At 31.3% G+C, this 3252-nt stretch overlaps 1 protein-coding gene across 1 annotated transcript; it reads left to right on the top strand.

Annotated features, from left to right (window-relative positions):
• Positions 1 to 1671: 1671 nt before the first annotated feature.
• On the top strand, positions 1672 to 2632 carry LOC127083552 (NDR1/HIN1-like protein 13). The gene has a single exon (XM_051023864.1). It carries the CDS (start codon positions 1693 to 1695, stop codon positions 2518 to 2520), a length of 828 nt encoding a protein of 275 aa, XP_050879821.1. The 5' UTR covers positions 1672 to 1692; the 3' UTR covers positions 2521 to 2632.
• Positions 2633 to 3252: the final 620 nt, after the last annotated feature.

The following is a 3252-nucleotide window of genomic DNA, read 5'->3' as shown; positions in this document are numbered from 1 at the left end:
GATTATCCCAAAAATGTTTTAGAAAGTTCTATTTTTCAACAACTGTTGGAGTGAGGGAATTTTCAATAACTTCATCTTCATCCACTATTAATTGAGTTGCACCAACAAATTCACTATTAAGAGAATTGTCCTTTGAGGTCTCAAGTTCCTCATCCACTATAGGCTCATGCTCCTCCTCCACATCAAAAGGGCTTGAAATTTGTTTTGCAAAATAGGTGTTTTTATAACTCCACTAGATTCAGGTTGATTTCTCACAACTTGTTCTAAGTTGTCAACAGTCTTGCCACCAACATCTTCATTCAATTGATCTTTACCTTTCTCCATATTGATGTTTCCATTTCTGATTTTGACAAAAAAAATTCTCATGTTGTTTTCTTGTGTGTTTATTGATCATGTCGAAATTTAATTTCTTGCAAGCATCCAAAGAGTGACCCATATTGTTGCAATGAGAACAAAAATTTGGGACATTTTCGTATTTAATGTCAACAAAGAAAGCATATCTTTGTCTTTCTACGAGGACATTATATATTAACTATTAAATTACAAACGAAGCCTATAAATACATAAGTATTTGTGAAATTGAAAATAATTTGACAAATGATATTTAATATTAAAAAATTAAAAATTAATATGTATTATAGTCGTATTAAAAAATGAAAATAAACATATATAATGAAAAAAATATTTATTTTAAAATTATATATATATATAAAGATTTTTGTGATAACCGTATAAATTACAATTAAAAATGACTATAGAAAGAGTTTTCAATCTAATCAATTAATTTATTGAATCAAAATTTAATGGTTAGGATTGATTCTTCTTATTTTTAAGACCAACTTTAATTTCAAAGTTTTTAGTAGTGACTAACATTATTTTTCACTTTATATTTTAATCGTAGTCTCATTAATAACTCACTTTATAACTTAGTGTACAAAAAAACTCAATTTATATTTAATAATATTATAAATAATTTTAACTTTTCACTTAAGTTTATCCAAAAAAAAACTTTCCATCTAAATATTATTGAAAAATGATCTCATTACTTAGTCAATAAGTCTTTAGTATTATATTCTCTAATCACTATATTTAAATGCATTTCATTAATAATATTTAAATATACCAAAATAAAAATTTAATTTAAATAGCAAAATTTATGAAATTGAAAGGATTTTACACTCTTAATTAATCTTAAACGTTGAATATTAAAATAAATTTGACTTTTATTTTAAAAAGGTATAAAGTGATGAATCCAGTGTAAATATTTTTACACTGACCTTGTATATATATAAAAGGTTTAAATGACATATATTATGAATCATTAAATTTAAATATTAAAATATATAAATGAATTAAAATTATTTAAATTTAAAATTTAGAGTCTATTTTTCGTAAATAAAGTAAAATAAAAAAATTAAAACTATAATTTAGTTGATACTTTTGTGATAGGAGTATCAACTAAAAAATTATGGGAGTCCTATTTGTGAAATATTTTAAACAATCATGTGAAACTGAGATTGGTATTCTGCAGCTTCTATTGTTTATTTTTGTTAAAAAAGACATAAAACAAGAAAGAAGAAAAAAATCAAAAGTGTAAAGTAATGTCTGTATTTACGCGTAGATGAGAATTTTGATTATACGCGGACACGGTTTCTTTTTCTTTTCCTATTTAACAACTTCACAACTTCCAAAATGTGCAAACCACTACACTCACCCCCAATGGCTGATCGAGTTCACCCAACCTCTCCGCTCTCAAACGACTCTCAAACCACGTCGGCTGAGAAAACCGCTACCAAAGCAGCTCCATCCGCTTCCAAAGCAGCTCCACCGGCGGGAACCTACGTCATCCAGCTTCCCAAGGATCAGGTCTACCGCTACCCTCCCCCAGAGAATGCTCGTCGTTATGCTAACTTCACTCGCCGGAAAAGTAGCAGGTGCCGTTGCTGTTGTTGTCTCTGTTGGTTCATCGGCGTCATTGTAACTTTGAGCGTCCTCCTTGCAATCGCTGCCGGGGTTTTCTACTTGGTAATCCGGCCGGAAGTGCCTAAATATTCAATCGGCCGTGTCTCCGTCAAGGGAATGAACCTCACCTCGCAGTCTCCGATCTCGCCGGAGTTTGACGTCACTGTTAACGCTAATAACGGTAACCGTAAGATCGGAATCTACTACGAGAAGGATAGCACTGGTGAATTGTTTTACAGAGACGTTAAGCTCTGTAACGGCGCTTTACCGGCATTTTATCAGCCGTCAAATAATGTGACGGTGTTTCAGACGGTGTTGAAGGGTAACAACGTAGAAGTGGTGGGATCGGATCGGAAAGCGTTACTGAAGGCTGTTAAGATACAGAGCGTGCCGTTAACGTTGAAGCTGAGGGTACCGGTGAAATTCAAAGTTGGATCTGTTAAGACGTGGGCGTTCAACGTTAAGGTTCACTGTGTTGTGACGGTGAATCAGTTAACGGCGCAAGCGAAGATTGTTAACAGAGATTGCGGTTACGGATTGGATATTTGGAAATGGTGATGAAATTTATTATTTGCATTTAGGGATTTAGGGATGAAACTGTTTAGAGATTATAGTTTTTGTTTTGGCATTTTTCAGTGCGCTTTTTTGGTAGATATTCTGAATTTTTTTATGACTTTTTGCTAATTTATTTATGTTTTTTTAGGTGATATAATTAACCAATTTGATTTTCGTTGAATATAATGAACTTTTTTATTAAAAAGAAAAGGATTCTGCCTGGACCCCACACATATATATACATGACAACCTCTACATTTCACCTAAAATAATAATTATTTTGTTCTTTAACTGAAAAATAAAATATTTTTTTAATTTTTTTAATTTTATACCATTTTTTTCAAAAATCGGTACAAAATTAAAGATTTCAAAAAACCTATACTTTTCAAAATTCAGTACAAAAACAAAAAATTTACGAGTGTTAACTTTTTGTTTTTTATAATTGCAAAAAAATAGTCTACCATAGAAAAATACGATGGATTTTGTATTTGTATAGTACAATGATAGACAACCCATAGTTGTGCAGGGGTGTATAAGAGTAAGGATTTGTGATGTATTGATAGGTCGACCATGTAAGAGTTATGGAGAGTTTTTATGCCTGTGTTTTTTAGCGAAATTATGTCCTCCCTCCTAGTTCTCGGATGAGAGTATATATAGAAAACTTTTTAGGCATGGACTAGAGGACCATAAAGGTGATTTCCTATCTATTCGATCAACAACGTAGAGACGTGGGAA

Source organism: Lathyrus oleraceus, chromosome 5 (genome assembly GCF_024323335.1).
Source record: "Lathyrus oleraceus cultivar Zhongwan6 chromosome 5, CAAS_Psat_ZW6_1.0, whole genome shotgun sequence".
NCBI classification, from domain to species: Eukaryota; Viridiplantae; Streptophyta; class Magnoliopsida; order Fabales; family Fabaceae; genus Lathyrus; species Lathyrus oleraceus.
The sequence above is the reverse complement of the archived record's forward strand: the minus strand, read 5'-3'. Positions and strand labels throughout refer to the sequence as shown.